We start from the raw sequence: 19,131 nt of genomic DNA on the forward strand, positions 1-19,131 counted from the left end.
CACACACACCAACCACAGCAGACGGACGCACAGAAAACCATGCTGACAGGCAATTGTCAGATTTAGCAGTTCATGAAAAATTCTCAGAGGGTGGGAAGCAGCCTTGCAGTACTCAACATGTCCATAAGATGGCACCACAGTCTTTTGTTATTTTTAGTTACTGGCTAAAATTTCACTAACAGAATTGATTTCATTCAACTATATCTAAAATAGTTAAAAATTTCAATTTTGGTTATTGAGACATATTTCACAGGTCAAAAACCAAACACAATAAACATACTAATTTTATTTCCTGAAAAATGAGGGGAGTGGTAGGGGAAGAACTTGTAATATCAGGGTGCAGTCAAAGGCCACTGCACCATTTCAACTGTCAATATTCCTCTTGGTGCAAGGGCAATACTTATGATTAAATTGTGGGCCGTTGATGTGGCCATTGACTCAGATCTGTGTTCCCTGACTAGCTTGGTGGCCAAATCAGAACTTGAAATGCAGATAGAATTCCAGAAGTTTAAAAAGGGGTTAGGAAACACACTTTCCTGAGAACATCAGAAAGGGTCCTTCCCCATCCTGGGCTTTGCAGCACCACAGGCTAAACTGCTGCTTCCCCTCTGGCATGCTTGAAAGGGCTGCCAAATTTAGCAAGAGAAAACACACACTAGTCAAATATGAATTTCAGATAAGCACATATTATCTTTACTTATCTGTAGTTGTAGCACTGGAGGTTTGGAGACAGGGTCTAGCTATGTAGTCCAAGTTGGCTTTAAACTTAAGATTCCTCTAGCATCACCTCTCCCCCCATTGCCGAAGTTACAAGTGCATAATCCCACTGTTTGAAAATATGTAAATACTCTATAAAAGCTTCAAGAAACAGAAAAAAAAAAAAAAAAAAAAAAAAAAAACACCCAAACCTTTTCACAGTTGCCTTGCAGTCCTGACTTGCAGCTCTAACCAGGTAATGATTTCCGGCATAGGTCTGCTTTCTTCACCCTCTTCCTTTCCTACTGGACTCACACATGCAGGCACAACGCAACCACAACGAGGAAACTGCCTATGTCCCCAGGGCATTCTTGCACTGGTCTGAGAACTCAATGGAAGGGCTCTGTCTTCCCCACTGTCTATCAAAAGCGTCATGGAGACAGCCTGGTCAGAGGGACCAGAACCACACACTTAAACCTCCCAGGTGGCTCCACTGTGCGTGAGGTGGGTGGTTCTTGGGATGTGCTGTGCTTGTCAACCGCTTGGGGCTTGCTCAGCTACAAAACTGGAGCCAGCAGACAGGTCCCAATGCCTATGTTCTAACACGCCCAGGTGTTGCTGTCATGCCCTGTGCACTGGGAGCAGGGTGGCCCAAAAGTGGGTTATTGTAGAAGCCGTGGGAGTATCCTTAACTTCCCAGAAAATATCACCCTGTAACCTTTCCCTAGGTTCACATAGCTGAGCTACATTTGACTAGGAAAGACATTTGAGCCCTGTGTATTTTGGAGGTCCCCTTCCCCATTTTTGATCAGGTGCCTGGCCAGCTTGGCATTTACTAGTGGGAAAAGCTCCAACCAGGTGAGATGAGACGCCCCCGAGTCACTCCTTCCTGTATTTATTTCTAATTTTTTCCCCCTCTGGTCATTTTTGGGGGCGGGGTTTGAAGAGTGCACACTGTCTCCTGCAGTACACACCCACCATATTCATAAAATGAAAGGAAAGTAAGGGTCAACTTCTACCCCCCCCCCACACCAAGCCATATACAGTCTTACCGGAGACTTCTTGATGTCCGAAACGGCATAATTTCCCTGTGAGGTCCATCTGGCAGACTCGGTTAAAGACAGGCCGGTCCCATAAAGGTTGATGCTAAAACGCCCCTGGAACACACGGCCAGTGCAAAAGACTTTTAGCCCACACCACAAACCAAACAAAGCAAAGCTGACACATTTAAAGGCACTTTGGTAAGGCGAGGGGTGTCAATTAATTTTGATGGCCACTAATCGTTGAAGGTATTTTTTTTTTTTTGTTCCCTTGTCAGAGCAACACACTTTACATTCATGGTTTCTAGGTAGAGATTGTGTTTACATACGGCGAAACCAGGGACTACAGGCTATTAACTCCCTCCAGAACACAGTAAGAGCTGGGGTCATCTCTTACTGACTTCTAAATCCCCTCTCACAGCTTCTCCCGTCGGCCTCCGTAGCACAGCAACCCTGATGTTGCTTACAATTGTCAGATTCCTTCACGACCAAAATGGCACAGTGTAATTTTTCTAACAAGATCTAGCTGCCAAAGTTTCCCGGGTTTCCTGGGGCGAAGAGCTAGCACAGTGTGTCCCAAGCACCGCTGGGTGTGAGTTCAAAGCAGAGGCGCTTTTCCCAGAGCAGCCAGAGGAGGGCGCGCTTGGCCAGCTGAAGAGGCTCCCACCCAACCTCTACCCTTTTCCCCCAGCCCTACTTAGTGGACAGATTCCCGAAGGCTCCCAGGGTGTGTGGTCTGGGCACTTTGATAGTTATCTCTAAGGAGACAGTGCAGTGTATTGGTCTCTCCTTTCTTTCAAAACCATCTCCGTCCCTGGCGGTTTCCAATCTCAGGGTTGCTTTCTCCCCAAACTGAGAACCCACAGCTTTGCCAAACGTTAAAGCAAAAGAGGCACCACTCACAACCAAATCCTGGCATGAACGAGTTAACTTCTTCAGCAGTGATTAGATCCCAGAGAGCTAGCCCAGCTTTTCAAGACCTCCCTTGATCCTCTTATAAAATAGAAGGTAATGCACAAATATCCCTCATTGACTCTACTGAGGAATAAATTAAATTAGTCACACATAAATTGGGTGTGGTGGTCCCTGCCTGTGATCCAGTACTAGGGAACTGAGACAGGAGGATGGCCATCAGATCCATCTACATTACCTAGGGAAACCCTGCCTTAAAACAAAACCAAAACTCTAGGAGAAATAAACAAGCAAACAAATAAATAAAATCCCAGGGTTACTAGTTGATACCTAGTAGAAATACTGGTATCTATAATAAAAATGAGTACATTGAGTATCACACCTGCCCCCCCCCCTCTGTTTTTCAAGACAAAGTTTCCTAGAACTCATGTTGTAGATCAGGTTGGCCTTGAACTCACAGAGATCCACATGCCTCTGTCTCCCAAGTGGTAGGATTAAAGGTGTGCACCTCCAGGCCTGGCTCATTCCTGCATTTTCTAATTGTTTTCTTTGCTTATCTAAACAATTATTTAGGGGAGGGGTTCAGTATTTGTTTATACTAGTTATTGGCAGTAACAGGTGACAGATACTTGTAGATTTTTCCAGTAAAAAGCACATCCTAGGTCGTCAGCTGAAACCTCCAGAATGAGGTGTGGCTCTAGGATTTTCCTCCTGCCAGTTCCTTAAATGGGAACAAATAAGACTTTGGAACCTCTCTGAAGCTGAGGTGCAAATGCATGAGACAGGAACATGGGTTTCTGTGGGGTGACCAGCCAGTGGTCACAGTGTGGGTGATAAGTCTTCAGAAGAAATGTGGTGATGTCTACAGGCAGTGAGAGATATTCCAGATGGTGGCAGAGGAGGGGTCCATGGACTGCCTGTAAGTAACAGGACAGACCCCTGTCCCCGACAGATCATTATCCAGTCCTGGTCCTCAAGATCCAAAGTGCTGAGAGTGAGAAATCGCAGGGGTAAAAGATGGATCTTTCCACAGCACCCCCCCCCCATCTGCTTCAGTGGATGGTCAGAAAATGGCTTACTTCCCCAGCCCATCAATAAAATGGGTTAATAAGATCGAACTTTTTAAAAGGAGGTTACAAGATGGAAGTCCCCCACATCTCTGTCCCATTGCCCTTGCCTGGCAAACAGTAGGAGGTATTATTAGATATTTTTAATGACTAAAGTGTGTAGACATTAGTAGTTCTTGCCCTGAGTGTAAGAACTCAGTACCAAGGTACTTGTAAATATGACCGATTGGGATTTCCATGCCAGCTGCCTCATACAGTTTTCCAATGCTGGCCTTTTTGCTTTGTTTGCCCTCCTAATTAAAACAAAACAAAACAAAAAACAATCTGGAGAGAAAGTCTCTTTATGTGGCCCAGGCTGCCTGGGACTCTGTGTCTTCCTGCTTTAGCCTCCAGAGTGTTGAGAGGGAAGATATGCACAAGGTCATGCCAAGATTCTAGTGGCCACTTCCTTATCTCATGGTTACTGCTACTCAAGAAGGGCTGAACCCACCATACATGGTGTCCCACATCACAGGGGCTCAACTGCCCCTTCCCACTTGACCCCACTCTCTCTGTCTTGCTGCAGAAATAATACCTGGTCTGCTTTGGTTTTGAACTTTTCGGAAGGTAGATGCTGCAGGCCTGGCTGTGGTCCTCACAATGCCCCTAACACTCTGGGCCTTCTGTGACTGAGCATGCTCCTTGAAATCTTTTAGGTGTATACTCTCAGCAGGGGAACACATTTGAAGGCAACAGCGGGCCATCTTCCTCATTCTCCTGAATTTTCTGGTTGAAGGACCTACACTTTCCATAAACATCCTAGCTGTCTGACACTCTAAAAACTAAGTACCCTGGAGAAGAAGAAGATAGAGATGGTCCCTCTGTCTCTGCTGTGGGATGTATTTGTGCCTGTGGTCTTGTCATTGGCATCTAAAAGGTATAAAACTTGTTACTGCTGACTCTTGATTTGGGAGGAACAGAAATGAAGAGCTATACATATGCTAGATGATCTATCTACAGAGATCTGCAGGAGTGGGTTTCAGACCAACAGGGATCTTATTCTTGTCCAACATGTGGCAGGGTGAGAAAGACACATCTACCATAGTGGAGATGAATCCAAATGGCTTGGAATAAAATCTAGCTTTGGAAATGCGTGCTTTGGAAAAGTTAGAATTTCATCCCAAGGGGATGGAACACTGAGACTCCGTGCTAAGGCCTTAAGAATGTTAAGCACAGTGCCTGAAATACAGAAAACTCTCAGGAAAAGTTAGTGACTGATTCAGTGTCAGCAGGAACAATACTGAGTTTACCATGATCAGGATAAAAGCCACATTCTAACCATCTGTTGAGGTGATGGTGCCTGGAATTTTCTTTGCTGAAAAGTAAGTTTTTAAAGCAAAGCAAAGGGTGGAGAGGAAGAAAAGGAGGCTCAGCTGGAGCATCCTTCCTTCAGCATCCTTCAGCATCCTTTTGCTTTGATTTCAAAGCAAACTTGAGGCTGCAGACCACACTTAGTGAGGCTGCCTAGAAACCTTCCCTGGAAAACTGAATTTAAAACAAACAACAACAAAAATCAAATTTTTCATAAGCATAGTCAGTGCTAATAAATTTTTAAGGAATCCTGAAGGAACCCAACAGAGTCTGAAGAATTGGCTGCAGGAAAAATAGAAAAACCCTCTCCTGGCATAGAGTTTTCCCACTTATCACTTCTTATCAGCGTTTAGTAAATGAGCTCACGTTGCTGAGTTATTAAAGTAAATGAAAACAAATTACCCTTCATTTACCTAAGAATTAACTTCCCAAAGATATGCACATAGAAATGGGAAAATTCTGAGACAGTTGAAAGAGGCAGGGCAGGGTCAGCCTTAGCCACTGAACTAGAAGTCACACTGACTGGATGCTTGGAGCCGTCCATGCCCTAAAGAAACTGCACTGCAGACCTTTAGAATTTCTTGGTGATGGAGGAAAATCCCCTTTAGCCATTATCCCCTTTGCTACTTTTCTTTCTCCCACAGGGTGCCCCTACCATTCCTCGAATGCTTTCTGAGGCTGTCTTAGCTTGAGGCTCACGAAACACTCAGAGGACACTGTTTCCTTAGAAGAAAGTTCAGGTGACACTGTGGTTGGAGACAAATGTGCCCATTCTTCCAGACTTCTAAATGCTCCCTCTAATGGCAGCTTTGCAAAAATGCACGGGAACCAAAGGAAACAGTGGGCTGTTTTCCTGTCTATACTCCAAGTGATGAATGAAGCTTCTTGCAAAACCTACTGGCCATTTTGCAAAATTAGAACAGGCTAAGTAACACTTGAAAGTTAAGCATTTTCCCAAAGGCTTGGAAGAGGAGAGCACGGCTATGACTGTAGAATGGGCAGGAAGAGGTGAAGACGCTTAGCTTGCATTTCATACATCTGTGGTGGAGTTAACAGATGGGAGCAAGAGCCCCAGAGCCCCAAACCCCAGGCGAAGGGGACTTTTAGAATATCGTACATGGCTGTGATGAATCCCTTGGGCTTGGACATTGTACAGATATGACCTGGCTCAGAGTAAGTGGAAAAGAAGTAGCAGCTCATTTGCTGAGATGGTCCTAAGGCCCAGCATTTACAGAGCCAGGGGATACCCATGTACGCCTTACAAATCTTGAGACTTCCAGATGTAATATTTATTTATTTAAAACCACAAAACACTCCACTGATATTTAAAAATCTCCTTCCAGAACTTTTTTTCTGTCAATACACATTTTTAAAAGTGCAGGGGAGAGCAAAGGGCTGGAAGGGATGTAAATGCAGTACTTAAAAATTTCTCACAAAATTAATTTAAGGAAAAACAGAGGTTGGTGGCATAGCTCAGCTGTATGGTGAGTGTTTACCTCGCAAGAGGCTTTGGGTTCGATTCCAAGCATATAATACACACACACACACACACACACACACACACATACACACACACACTACACAACACACAATATACACATATCATAACACACCATACACACATATATACACATATGCCACACACATACCACAAACACACACCACACATACATAGCACATCACACACACATACATTATACATACATACCACACTTGCATATATACCATACCCCCACACCCCACATACCACACATACATACTACACACCACACACACACCACATACACACCACGCACACACATACACCACACCCCCACACCCCACATACCACACATACATACTACACACCACACACACACCACATACACACCACATACACACCACACACACACATACACCACACCCCCACACCCCACATACCATATATGCAATACAAATCACACACATACACCCCACACATACATATCACACCCCCCACACCACACACATATAAACCACAATGCATACAAACATACCACATATACCCAAACATATACATTCACATATTATACACACACACAGCATACACATACATACACCACACACAGACAACCCAAAACATATATATGGGATCATGGGGCATGCTATACTTTTGACACTGGCTTCTCTTCCATAACTCCATGTGTGTTTTTCTATATTTTGTAATAGAAAAATTTATAATGACAAACTGACATGCTGAGGCTTACCTATATTTGTGTGTTTGGGTGGGTGTTGGGGATTGGATCTGGGGTCTTGGTATGCAGGCAAGGTAATGTTTTTTGAAGTAAGATATAACTCACTAGGTTGCCAAGCAGGTTTGTAACCCATTTTGTAGCCCAGGTAGGCTTTGGACTGGCAGTCTTCCTGCCTCATCCTCCCCAAATATCTGACATTTCAGGCCTGTGCCACCAGGCTTGGCTCTATATTGATCTCTCTCTCTCTTTTTTTTTAAAGAGTCAATTCTGTGCGTCTCTTCCCACTTAGTGACATATTGTTGGTGAGAGTTTAAATCAGTCACAGGGAGAATATTTACACCATAGAAACCAGAAAATGCTACAAAGCATGAATTTTGTTGATGGTAAGTCCATCATTAAGCATTAACCAACATTCTACTGACTGCAGTATTCATTCATTTATTCATTCATAATTTATCGAACCAAGTCTTTGCCATCCAACATCTGATTTGTTCAAAAGTTTTGACCATGATACCTGATGCATCTTGCTGAACACAGATGTTATGCCTGTAGCTGTGAGTATTTCTTAGGAGTCAAATTCCTGGGTTAGACTCCAAAACATTTGTGAGGCCTTTGATGCAACAAGGCCAAATTGTTCCATGACCAACTGCTTTAATTCTAACTGTAGGAACACATGGACGGAGGGGCCTCAAAAACAGGGTGAGCAGAGGGGCGAGGCTTGAGGACATACCTGTGGGCATTTGGCAGCACTGTAGCAGTCCCCAGCAGTGGCAAAAGGGACAGGATGTCCTTCACTTGTCCTTGCAAACTCTAAGTCAGTGGCTGTGGAATGGGGAAAGGGTAAAGGGAGAGAAAGAAAGGCAGGGGAAACGAAGTATGGAAGGGGCAGGGTTTTAACAAGGAGATGGGAGAAAAAGAAGAAAGAAGGGGAGGAGGAAGGAATGGGAGAGAAAGAAATAACTCTAATCATTAGTGAGCAAATGATTCCAGATGTGCCTGGTGTTTTTCCCATCACATTTGTGGTTCTGAGAGCTTCTCTCCCTGGGCTTTATCAGCACTGACTGTCTCCACAGAGTATGGGAGCCAAAAAGAGGTTTAACGTGATCTTAGAATTGATTCCTGCATAAATAGGAAATCACTTAAGTGCAGTAACTGAGTACAGGGAACCTCCTGTTACCCTGCATCCCCAGCTTAAGAACAGGGCAAGAAGCCAGGGAAGTCTTTCCAGCTGCTTAGGGGCCATCCCCAAGTTTCCTCTGTCCTCCTGTGGCCTAGGTCCTGCTCTTGCCAGAATGGAGAACAATTAGAACACACATCTTGAAATTATTAATGGTAATTTCTCAAGTTCAGGGCTAGCTTATAGTTAAAAGTGGGGGGAAAGCCACTAAAAACAGTATTGAACCACAGTTGTTTCTAACCCTGTTGCCACTCCTCAAATGCACAGGATAAACAGTGAGCTGCAGAGGGGCTGCAGAGGAGCTGCAGATGGCTGTGGTCACTGAGAAGGTTTTTTTTTGGGGGGGGAACTCCCATTTTTAAACAGAGGCATCCTTGGTCACTTCAGTAGCTCTTTGCTGGGGTCTTTTTAAAATTTTCATTAGCATATGCTAATCGTATATAATAGTAGGCTATGGCTCTTTCACACACATTGTATCTTTTGACCATGTTCATTACCCCATTGCCTTCTCTTGTCCCCCTCCCATTCCCACTCAACCCCTTCTTCTTCCCAAGTACTTCACCCATTTTCATATCTTTTGTGCTTTGTGTGTGTGTGTGTGTGTGTGTGTGTGTGTGTGACCTAATAAGTTTCATTTTAGTCACTTACAGGAATATAGGTGAAGGGTTATTTCCATGGCTATACTACTGAAGAAAATGTGTCTCCTTTCCTTAACAATTTAAATGCCTACAGGTCCTCAGTAGAGTAGGATTTAAAGGCAATGGTCATTCGAAGGACAGGGTCATGAGCCCCACCCCTGATGATCTAAAGGTGGGGCATTTTTCTCAACAAAGAAACCATAGAACCACTGCATCTAACCCTAATCTGTATAGCTGATAGCAAATAAAAACTATCTCAGTACAAATCCCACTTAATCTAACTCAAGAGAAAACTAGGATAATATTGGTGGTGTAATGTTAATAAGAAAAAATTAATTCTTCATTATTTCTGTTCTTCCTCTATTCAAGAGAATGTGTTTAGATATTTTAGCTGTCTTTACCCACTCTAATGATTAATGTGCCCAGAAGAACCAGAGTGCTAGCCAGAGTATGAAATCAGGCCACGGGCAGGCTTGTTAGGAAAGGTAATTCTGAAGCCATTTTTCTTCCATAAATCAACAATCAGATAAAATTAGTTTTCTGCCTCTGTGTGTGTGTGCTCTGTGCTGGGGAGAACCATCTGGAGGGGGATGTGTCTTACAAATGACTTTGCTACTGTTTCCTAGCTGCTGTTTCTCCTCTAGAAGCTTCTTTCTGTTCTATTGTTTTCCCTGTATAGACCTCAATGTCTAACCCCTTCACATGCTTAAGGTCCAGGTCCCAAGGCAATGCCTACTGTGATGCTGCTCTGAGACTCAACTTGCATTGGCAAAACTTCCATGAGCAAATATTTATCTCTTTCCTTCCTCACTCATCACAAACCAGAGACCTGACCTATTCCAGGCACTGGAATTCAGCACTGAACACAAAGGACAAAGCCTTGACATGTGAAGCATATGGCAGGGTTGTCACTGCTGGTCACCCTGTGTGACTTCCCTTCAGTATCTATGCTCTCACAGGCCCTGTGTCCCCAGGTGGAGAGGAGGTATGTGCTTCTGCAGGGTGCTTGGCTGAACTTACTTATGATCTGCATGCTGGTCAGGTCGATTCGGATCTTCTGGAAACTGGAAAAGCCAGCAGCGGTGTAATCCTTCCGGCAATGACAGTCATCCCGCCGACTCCCATTATAGGGACATTCTGTTGGGTTGTGCAACCTAAGCAGTGTCGACAGCATTTCGGTAAGAATGAGAAAGTTTTCTCTGGGGACCTCTGGGGATCGAATCTCTTCTGGGACTGAGCCTCCTACCTGTGCCCGTAAACTTCGGAGAAATTCTCTGAGTCACCATGGGCCAGTGTCACATACTCCTTGGGATAGTCAGAATGCATTCCTGCACAGAATACCTGCACGATGAATGAGGAAGAACCCAACAGAGGCACCCAGAGAGAGAGTGATGAGAGCCGAGATTACCGTGAAAACATTCTGTAAACAATGACTAATTTCAACACTCACCTTTAGGGGTTTCCCTCTAACACTCAGGAAATATTCACCATCTGCACTGGCACTGTTGAGTCTTTTTACATCCTTGCAGTTCTGGGGTAACTCACCTAGGAAGCACAAATCATAAAAATGGGTGCAAGCGTCTCAGATGTTCGCTATCTACCAATGGAATACGTCACGCTGCCTGCTCGAACTGGCCAATGGGTAGATTAAAAGGAGAAGGGGAGGTTGGTGGAGAGAAGAGACAAGGAGAGAGAGAGAGAGAGAGAGAGAGAGAGAGAGAGAGAGAGAGAGAGAGAGGGATAGTTCAGTAAGTAGAACACTTGTCAGGCAAACATGAAGATTTGAGGTTGATGCCCACACAAAACAGCTGGCTGTGAATGTGCCTTATGTAATCTCAGTGCTGGGGAAGGGGAGACAGAAGGACAATGAAGGTCCACGAGCCAGTCAGCCTGGTGAGTCAGTGAGTTCTAGGTTCAGTGAACAACTTTGTCTCAAGGGCAAGGTGGAAAGTGACTGACTGAGGAAGGTCACTTGAGATCAATCTCTGGCCTCCAAAAACTTGAGCACGAAAGTGTAGGCACCCCCCCCCCCACACACACACACATGAACACACCACACAAATACATAGAAAATTACTACATTTCTAAAGATGACAGACAAATACACCAACAGAGATGCTTTGCTCTCTATGGCAGACAGAGAAGGCTTTGGTTGAGTGACTTACAATTATAAACGTTGTGACAGGTTTTTCTTTCTTCTGGCTTTAGATCGGTGGGACATAAGTGGCTGGGCAGGTCCTCGTTGGTTAAACACTGCACAGATCTATGCATGATTCCCACACCACAGGACACTGAGCACTGGAAGGCAAAGAAGAGTTGGTGGGTGGCTCTTGAACCTGGGAGGCATAAGCATCATGACACAAAGCTTGGAGCCCTGGTGCTGTGTGACAAACCGCTGGCATTTATTGATTTCTTACCATGTTCTAGCTGTTGTTTTATGCTTCACATATATGTACTTAAGCATTATATATATATGTGTGTGTGTGTGTGTATACACACTTATATAACTGTAAAACACACAATTCTATATAAAGCATTTATACATGTATGTCACTGTATGTAGTTATACACACACTCCCTGCCCCCCATTTAAGCAACATGATAACCCTGTGAGATGGCACTGCCATTACTTGTTTTTACAGATGGAAGATTTGGGCTCAGATGTGAAGGAATTTGTTCAAGGTCCTCGTGGAGCTGGGATTCAAACCCTCTTGACGGTCATCACCTCTCACACTTTTGCCTGAGAGTTTCCTAGTCCAAAGCCAGAAGACTGTGGCAATGATTTTTCCAGACAGACTTAATTTAGAACATTCTACTTTGTGTCCCGAGTAAACAAAGTTCTCCCTGAACAGGCTAGCATGTAGGGGCCCTCCACAGTGGAAGCAGCCAAAATACTTCCTGTGTAACAGTTATGAGATGCCAGGTTCCAAAGGCTAGTTGGAAAAAAGTGTAGTAAAGATGTAGGGAAAATAGCAAAATGTAACATAGAAACGATTGTAATCATCTAAGTGATTTTATATATCAACTCAAATCATCTTCATAGATATCCATTTTACAAATGAGGAAACTGAGGCACAAAACTTGACAACTTGCGTATTCCTGGGATGAAGCAAGATGCACCATCAGCTGTTTGGATTTAGATTGCTTGTTCTCCTCCTATCAGCCAAGCTGCAGGCAGGCAGGCAGGCAGGAGGGGTTTAGAGAAGGTTTGAGATTTCGTAGTTGATAACCCAGGCCCCTACTTACACTGCCCCAGTTACCAACTCTCCAGGTGGCTGAAACAGGACAGTCCCTCAGATAGCAGGGATGGACGCTTGGCGGCTGTGTGCCTGGGCAGTTCACTGTGGTTTGATAGCTGTATTCATAATTCTCCTTGCCTGTATAAATCTCACTGCAGGAAACCAGCCTTTGCCTGTAGCCCTTTCCACAGGTCACTGAACACTGAGAAGAGAGAGGGGTCAAGAGGGGATGTTTCAGAGGCTTCCTGTGACAGCCACAATAAGCCCCCACCCTCCACACCAAGTTTGCCCTCCTGTGGCAGCTGCAGAATGCTGTCTCTTGTTGATCTGTTGAAGCCTTCATCTCAGGCCATAGCAGGCTCCATCAGACACTCACCAAACTGGGGCTTCCCCAGGCAGGCATTTCAAAACCATTCTTTCTCTGGGGCTCCCAGAGACCCATATGCCATCAAACTCCCCCTTTCTAGACCTCTAAGACCATGCCAGAAACCCGCTGAATGTGGAGAGGAGAAGGGGCCTGCGGCCAGCCTGTGAACTGCATCCTCAGAGTGAAAGGCAAACAGCTCTCCAGAAGGAGACATCACGGGCCTTCCATCCAGTCTCCTGCTCTCTGTGGCTCTGTGTATGTGCACATCCACCTTCTACCCAGTTCCTTCCTCTCCTCTCTCTTTCGCTATGTATTTTGGTCACTAAGTCACCTTCCTGCTTTCTTTTTCTTTCTAAATCATGTCATTATGTGATTCTTTTTGTAAGCAAAAGACACAGCAGCAACAAAAAGAAAATGATAGACCAATATCACAGATGAAAACAGACACAAAAATTAACAAAATACTTGGCAAACTAAGTTCTTAAACATGTCAAGAATATCACTTAATCATCATGGTCAAATTGGCTTCATTCCAGAGAAGCAGAGATGGTTTAACATATGCAAATCCACAAATGCAATATATCATATACATGGATTCTAAGAAACCATGTTGACACCCTCAGTAGGTGTGGGAAAAGCCATTGACATAAATCCAACATTCATGATAAAATTCATGATAAAAGCTACAAAGAATCTATGACTTGAGAGAACACATTCCAACACAGTGAAAGCCGTACACAACAAACCTACAGCCAAATACACTAAGCGAAGAAACTCAAAGCATTTCCTCCAAGATCAGGAACAAGAGGAGGTTGTCCAGTTCTCTACTCAGCAAAATGAAAGCTTTTGAGTTAGTGACAAAATAAGAGAGATAAATAGAAGAAGTAAAAAAAAAAATCTATTTGCAGACAATATGATTCTATGCATAAAAAAAAAAATCTCCAAAGACTGTGCCAGGAAACTCTTGTAGCTGAGAAACTCCTGCAAAATGGCAGGAGACAAGATTATCATATAAAAATGTGTAGCCTGCCTGTATACCAATGACAAACATGGAAAAGAAATCAGGAAAACAATCTCATTTACAACAGCCTCAAAAAGGAACTTTAAAATACTGAAGGATACATAGAGGGAGATGATGCTAGAAGATGGAGAAACTTCTTACGGATTGGATTAATATTGTGAAAATAGAAGTACCAATGAGCCAAAGTAATCCTTAACAAAAAGAAAAATGCTGAAGATATCATGTCTGACTTCAAGTTATGCTAGAGAACTACAGTAATAATAATTCTTAATAAAAAGAAAAGTGTTGAAGATGTCATGTCTGACTTTAAGTTATGCTAGAGGACTACAGTAATAAAATCAACATTATACTCACATGGAAAATAGATTTACCTAGAACAATGAAATAGAATAGAGCTGTGGTTCTCAGCCTTCCTAATGCCAACCTGTTATAAAGTTTCCATGTTGTGGTGACCCAACTATAAAATTATTTTTGTTGCTTCTTCATATCTGTAGTTTTGCTACTGTTATGATTTAGAATGTAAATATCTGATATGTGGTATATATGATAATATGACCCCAAGGGGTTGCCACCCACAGGTTGAGAACCACTGGAATATAGGACCTACATATAAGCCACACAGCTACAGCCACCAGATCTTTGATAAAGATGCTGAAAATGCACATTTGCAAGGCAGCATCAAAAGATGATACTGAGAAAACTGGATTTTGACAAATTAGATGAATGAAACTAGATTCCCATCACTCACTTTGCGCAAAATCAACTCCAAATATCTCAGACTTTAATGTAAGATCCCAAACCCTGCAACGAATAGAGAAAAAAACTGGAAAAAATACTTCAAGATATATATTTCGGTAAGGACTTTCTGATCATGAGTTCAGTCCCTCAGAAAATAAGTTCAACAATGAGACCTCATGAGATTAAAACACTGTACAGAAAGGAAACGATTAACTGAATTAAGAATCAGCATACAGAGTAGAAAGAAAACCTTTGCCAACTATACACATGAAGGAGGATCTCTATAAAGACTATACAAAGAATTCAAAATGTTAAACAAACAAAAATATTCAAACAACCCAATTAAAAAATAGGCTCTGCATGTCCATGCTGATCTGGGTGACTAGTGTTGCCACCTGGAACCATGGAGATGTTCTGGCACAGGCCACTGCTTAGGACCATGTTTGGGTCCATGGCCTTGCAGTAGCCAGGGCCTGGTGTCTATGGCTGGCTCCTGCTTACACAGAGGGCTCTGTGGATGCCTGGGGTCTAGTTAGCCATCTGGGACCATGTTGTGCCATGATGATCTGGGTGGCCTATGCTGCTTCTAGGGTTGTGGTGGCATCTGGGCCTGAGCTGCTGCTGAGGGATGTATCTGGGCTCATGGTCCTGCTGCAGCTGGGATCTGTAGTGATGTCCATGGCCTGCATTAGCACCAGGGTCATTGCAGCCATGCAGTACTGAGCCAGACCCATCCTTCATCAGCCCTGCGATGGCTGGTCATGCCTCTCACTGGACACTGTAGCAGAAAAGCTGGCTCTACCCCTCAGGGGAGAGACCCCCCCTCCTCCCACCACACTCAAGAAAAATATCTCCACCCCTCACCACAGATGTGCATCTCACCTGGACAACACACTAGAGCTGGCCCTCTAGGGACACAGGTGAGCAGACCCTAGGGCATGAGATCAGGAGACCTGAACCCCCACCCCCCAACTGCCATGTGGTGGTATGGGTTAGTGAAAGATACCCTCTCTCCCTCCCTCCTCCTCTCCTCCCCCTCCTTCCCCCCTCCCTTTCTCCCTCCCTAACCTATTACCACCTACAGCTGGTGAGAGAGCTGGCCCCAGGGTCACAAGATTGACAGGACTAACCCTGACCCTCACCAGTTGCAGCACACAGGAGAGCAGGCCCTGTGCCCCACCTGGGCAGTACACTAGAGCTGACCTTGTTGTGTTTGTGTGGTGGTGGTGGGGGGCAGGCACACACAAGTGAGCCAGTCCTGAGGGCATGAGAGCAGGAGAGTTGACCCGCCTCCTCGTATTTCCCCTACAGCAACCAGGAGAGAGGGCCATGGACTTTGCCTGGAAAACAGTAGAGCTGGCCCTAGTGATATGAATGCAGGGGACCAGGATCTGAGGGCGGGAGAGCAGGAGAACTGGCCCTGTTCCTTGCTGCAGTCTGCATTGGGCGAGCCAGTTGAGGCAGAGCTGGAGAGCTCTCCTGGGTAATGAAGATGAGGGAAAGCTGTGGGTGGGGGACTGACCAACTAGCTAACCACCCAGGCCCAGCTACGAGTTGGCCTACCCTAACATTCCCACCCCCCCAATCTGTGCACTGTTTGTTGGAACACGTGAAGGGGATAAACCTACAGTTACAAAATAGGCAGGAGCTCTAGACACAGGACAACAACAGGATATCCAAGAAGCCCATTATCAGTGGGGTAGCAGAAATAAGAGGCCTGGAGCCATACCGATGACTCATAGCAACAAACATTTGCAAGTAAAGACAATGGACTAAAGGGTAAACTGTGACTCACTGGGCCACACTACAGCTTCCTCAAGATTTGTTTGTTTTTGTTTTTGTTTTGTTTGTTTTTTGTTTTTTCTTTTAAATTTGGTTTGATTGGGGGCAGGTTGCAAGAGCAGATTAGAGAAGATGGGGAGATAAAAGGATTGGAATGCATGATGAATCAATAAAAGTAAAAAAGAAAATGGACTCTGGATCTGAACAGAGAATTCTCAAAATAGAAAAAAATATTAAAGGCTTGTAAACATTTGAGTGTTCAATATCACTTTCCACTAGAGATATGCATATTAAAAGTTTTTGAGATTCCATTTCTCCCCATCAAAATTTTTAGTATAATGTAAATAATTAAAAGGAATGCTGGCAAGAGTATAGAGAATGAAATAGCTTACTTACTATGGGAGGGGTAAACTGATGCAGCTACTACAGAAATCAGTGTAGAAGCTTCCCCACAAAACAACAACAACAGGTAGAACTACCACATGGCCCAGATATGCTGCTCTGGAAATACACCCAGAGGACTCTATCCTATCCCCCAGTTTCAGTTCAGTCACTTAGATGACACTTCTAAGGAGTGTTGTGAATAAGTGCCATTCTTGGTAAAGGCACTACACAAACGCAGAGTGGAGTCAGTCTTCTTTATACCTCTCCCTAGACTGTAGGGCATGAAAGAAGCTCCTGGAAATCGCATGCCATGTGTATGTCATGGTTTTTACAGGGTGAGGGCCCGATTTTTGTTAATTCCCCAAGGACAATTGAAAGTCTCCCTGTTTGCCTGATGTATCTTGTCTTGTTTCTTTAAGCTACTCCATTTTCTTCTCCTTTAACTTTTCTGGGCTGGCCTTGAAGAAATCTTAGCAACAAGATAGAAGAAAGCCAGCCAGAAGCATGCTGAGCATCCCGAGCCCGCCCTCCCAGCTGGCTGGAGACCTGGAAACATGCCATCCTTGTTTCTTCCTTCTTTGGCTGTTGCTGCTCACATGCTGGAGGACCCAGCTGACTCTTGGCCAGGAGACTTCAGGCTACCCCAGTGTCTCAGTGTAGAGAAATGTTGACAAGCTCTGCCTAGCTGAGCTGTGGGTGTTCTAGAGGGTATGACCTCATGCCTTTATGGCCTCAGCCTGTACCGACTTCCTCAAGGCTGTATACTGAAGAAGGCAGATGCTGAGAGCCAAGCCCCTATACATCAAAAGCAAAAGCAGCCTGCCAGCTATTTGTGCATCTTAGGAGAAACACATTTACTGATGAACTGGATCACAAACATGGTCAGAAGCCTCCAAATCCCTGAAAAGCATCCAGAGAGACCAGATACTATGGGTTAGTTGACAGCAGCACAATGAAAGACTCAATGGCTTCTCCAGCCCCCAGCTCCACTAGGCCAGGGTTTGGAACTGTGTGAATGGCAGCTGTGTGGTAAGTAGACTCCAAATGCTGTGGCCTTATGTATGCAGCTCTTCACACGTAAATTTCCCTTTTGTAACTTGAATGTAACAACAAAGCAACATCAACACCCCCATGTTCACCGGGACTATTGTAGACTTCATGCTGGAGACGCATGTTTTCCTTACAGCCTTTCTTCACATGTCTGTTCTAGGCCTTGCACACTCAGGAAATGCTGAGAAACAACACAGAGAACTCTCCAGAAATAAAGGTCCCAGAGTGATGGAGTAACTTGCAGTGGCTCTAGCATCTCCAAGCACAGGTTCTAGATGGAGTTCTGGGACCAGCTTCTTGCCTATGTCCTTGCAGACCCTGACCCTGTGGTCCTTATGTTTGTGCCCAAATCTGTTTCCAACCCTTTGCTATCAAAATATGTGGGTTCACCTTTCAATCCATAACACTGAGAATCTGTGGAAGTATAGGAAACTGTATTCCAAAAGATGTTCTTTTTGGGCTGAAGAGATAACTCAGTGAGTCAAATGGTTGCTGTGCAGTTAAAAGGACTCAGTTTGATCCCCAGAATTCATGCAGAAGTCGTCAGAAGTGATAGCATATATGTGTAATCCTAGCACTGTGAAGGGAGATAGATGGGTGGATCCATGGGGCTTGCTGGTCAGCCAGCCTAGTCTCCTTGATGACTTCTAGTGTAGTAAGAGACCTGTTGTCTAAAAGGGGAGGGAAGGTGGGGGGGTGGACAGTGCCAGAGGAAAAACCCTTGAGGCTGTCCTCTGGCCTCTGGCACACACACTTACACAATGTGTTTATGTTATGCACACAAAGACATTCTTTCATCTGTTGATGGTTGAGGTTGTGGTAAGGCTACAGGTGCAGAAAGAGTCAGAAAGTCTGTCCACGTAGTAAAGCCCCATAGAAGAGACTGATCATGAGGGGGATGCCTGTTTTGGCTGAGTGGGAGGCACAGCAACTACAGTGAGATAGGAAGCAAAAAAGAGGAGTCTACTGAGAGGCTGAAGGCTGGAAAGGCACAGAGATTAAGAGACTTGTGGAGAGACAGAAGGGGGCACTAGGGAGTGCTTGCCCCATGCTGAGAGGGATGAGAAGGAAGGGGGGGGGGTGTATCCAGAGGCCCTTCTTAGCCTTCTCTTGCTAGGATCTGAATGGTTGGAAGCTTTTGCCCCAAGCTAGTCAATGGATTTTCTGAACACTCATCAGGATTCGCCTGGTCCTGGCTGACAATTGTGCAAATGTACATCTTAATGTTCTATCTTCAAGTGTGTGTGTGTGTGTGTGTGTGTGTGTGTGATCATGGGTACATAACTGGGACCCATAGAGATCTTCCTGTTGCTGCTCACAAGCTCTGGAATTGCAAATATGTGTGGGCATGCCTGGCTTTTTACAAGAGTGCTGGGGATCTGAACTTAGGTTCTCATGCTAACCCTGTAGGCATTTCATCCAGTGATTATCTTCCCAGCCCTCCTGCCACTGTTTAA

At 44.6% G+C, this 19,131-nt stretch overlaps 1 protein-coding gene across 2 annotated transcripts in view; it reads right to left on the reverse strand.

The window, feature by feature from the left end:
- Positions 1-19,131, reverse strand: part of Adamts9 (ADAM metallopeptidase with thrombospondin type 1 motif 9) — a 157,054-nt gene that overhangs the window by 12,715 nt on the left and 125,208 nt on the right. For both annotated transcript variants that reach the window (XM_051203300.1, XM_051203299.1), the window contains 7 exons: positions 12,340-12,534; positions 11,259-11,391; positions 10,544-10,638; positions 10,340-10,434; positions 10,114-10,247; positions 8,009-8,100; positions 1,749-1,853 (listed from right to left, as the gene is read on the reverse strand). In XM_051203300.1, coding sequence (XP_051059257.1) covers positions 1,749-1,853; positions 8,009-8,100; positions 10,114-10,247; positions 10,340-10,434; positions 10,544-10,638; positions 11,259-11,391; positions 12,340-12,534 — 849 coding nt within the window. The remainder of the gene's footprint in view (positions 1-1,748; positions 1,854-8,008; positions 8,101-10,113; positions 10,248-10,339; positions 10,435-10,543; positions 10,639-11,258; positions 11,392-12,339; positions 12,535-19,131) is intronic.

The sequence above is a fragment of the Phodopus roborovskii genome, unplaced genomic scaffold, assembly GCF_943737965.1.
Source record: "Phodopus roborovskii unplaced genomic scaffold, PHOROB, whole genome shotgun sequence".
NCBI lineage: Eukaryota > Metazoa > Chordata > Mammalia > Rodentia > Cricetidae > Phodopus > Phodopus roborovskii.